Here is a 2,217-nt window from a genome sequence, read left to right on the forward strand (position 1 = left end):
AGTAAAATCTTAAAAATCGGAATGAAGATATATAAAACTTTGATTTGGCTAAACCAAGGTTTGTAGAAATTCGAATTTTTTAAATTCCACGAACCAAACGGACCCTCATAGAAAATAAATGCTTCTTCTTAAAGTCAAAAACAAGAAATACATTTATTTCATTTTCTTAAATAAACCGCCCGAGGCCCAAAATCTATAGATGCCTCTTCTTGAAGTTAAAAACAAGAAATACATTTATTTCAATTTCTTAAATAAACCGCCCGAGGCCCAAAATCTCTTAAAATAAGTTTAAGCTAAAACCCTAGGAACCCTTATCACAATAGATCGGATAGAATATGGGACTGATGGCACTCATTTCTGTGTTATTCCATTGCTACAGTATAAATAAATTTCAGTGAGTTCATCATTAACAATACACACAAGTTCGTTCTACTTTCATGCATTGTTTCAAGTTGTCGTGACAAAGGTATGCAATGAGCTTGCTTAATTTTTTAGCTGAAACTTCCCCCCTTTTGTTACTGGGTTTATTTGAAGTGAAAGATCCTTACAAATGACTGAATTTTTTCTGGTTAACCAATTGTTTGAAGTTGAAAATAACACATATTTTTTGAAAATGTGAATAGGGATTGATTGGTAAGAGATAGTTGAAGAAATGAGTATGGATCCACTATTTTTATCTAGAAAATCTAAAGGTATGGTCACAATGGACAAAGATTGTGCTAAAGTTGACGTTGATGGATATTCAAATGATGGCCAGAAAAGGATATACACTAGGTTTCCATTGCAGCCTATGTGCATCACTGGCTTATCTTCTAGAGATTTTTCTCTAATGCCCAATGGCTATCCATGGCTGGTTTTTGGCAATCGGCATGAAAATTGTATGGCCTATTGCTTCTTAAGGAAAACTTGGGATAATATCTCTCTTTCCTCTTTGCTCCAAGCCAGCCCAGGCAAAGGTCTTTGGAGATTTTACTATGGATCAGGAACAGGGCCACGGTTACTTAAAAAGGGTACGCTTCGTGTTTACAATCTACTTATGAAAACAAGTTTCGAGCTTCCTCCGATGAAATTTATGCCAAGGTCTATGCCGAAAGCCGTGGTGGCAGGGACTGTCTGTGGGAGCAAAGAGAGCTATGAAGTGGTTTCTGTGGGCTGTGATGTGCATTCAAATTCAAACAACATACAAGTGTATGATTCCACGGAAAATTCGTGGAGGACTGTTTTCCAGCTGCCTATCAATGTTAAAATATCGAGGCACCATGGTTTGGTTTTATGCAAAGATGTTATAGTTTGTGCCACAAGACTGCCCAAGGTATGCTTTTTGGTGTACAACATACAAGAGGGTAACTCAAGTATGAGTTTGGTGCCTTTACCTGTGGCTATAAGGAAATGTAAATGGCATTTGATTGCATGTGGATCCTCAGTTGTATTAGTAGGAGCAGTCCTGGCTAATTCGTCTGCGAACCAGTGGTATTTGAAAGATGGGATTGTGTGGGTCTTAGAGAAGGAAGAGGGTTCATCTTGTACTTGGAATTGGAAGGAGATTACAAGGATGCCACCCTCTTTATGCCAGGATCCTAAGTGGATGTCTCCTTATTTCTATGAGTGTGAGTGCATCGGTATAGAGAACTATCTGTGCTTGAGAAAGAAAGGGAGTCGAGATGTTTGCACATACAATTTAATTGATGGGTTCTGGAATTGGCTTGCAGAATGTCCACTGAATAAATGGATTCCTAGGATGATAGCCTTGGAACCTAGGCCTAATACTCAGATTTGATTGCTTTATAGGAGAGTTACATCTTGATGATTGATCATCTCCTGTTGTTTTAAATTGGAAATGACTCCTTATGTGGCTTTCTACATAATACATTGAGTGAGTTTTATTTTAAACAAAGCAATTCAATGTTTTCTTCTGTCCTTTATTTGCCCGTGTTATGTGTGCTTAGCTGAGAAGTGAATTTATTTTGGAACTGCCTCATTTAAGTTGAATCAGACATGGGTTTTCCTCCTTTCTTCTTGATGGTTAAACTTAAGGCAATATGCAATGCTGATTGTCAAGCTAGGATACAACCTACTTACAACTTCTACGGATTAACTGATGACTTCCTTCTAAGTTTTTGATCCTCAAAGTACTTGAGCATTTGGCATTTAGGCTAGAAGTAAACAATTGTCTTACCAGTAAACTTTCTACTATGATGACATTGGTTTGTTTTATGT

The 2,217-nt window shown here is 37.3% G+C and overlaps 1 protein-coding gene across 1 annotated transcript; it reads left to right on the forward strand.

Moving 5' to 3' along the window:
- Window positions 1–225: 225 nt before the first annotated feature.
- On the forward strand, window positions 226–1,922 carry LOC149535252 (uncharacterized). The gene is made up of 2 exons (XM_089805612.1): window positions 226–466; window positions 624–1,922. The coding sequence occupies exon 2, from the start codon at window positions 653–655 to the stop codon at window positions 1,775–1,777; it is 1,125 nt and encodes a 374-aa protein (XP_089661738.1). The 5' UTR covers window positions 226–466; window positions 624–652; the 3' UTR covers window positions 1,778–1,922.
- The last annotated feature ends 295 nt before the right edge of the window (window positions 1,923–2,217 follow it).

The sequence above is a fragment of the Cupressus sempervirens genome, chromosome 10 (assembly GCF_028749045.1).
Source record: "Cupressus sempervirens isolate cs-2001-9-10 chromosome 10, ASM2874904v1, whole genome shotgun sequence".
Classification (NCBI taxonomy): Eukaryota; Viridiplantae; Streptophyta; class Pinopsida; order Cupressales; family Cupressaceae; genus Cupressus; species Cupressus sempervirens.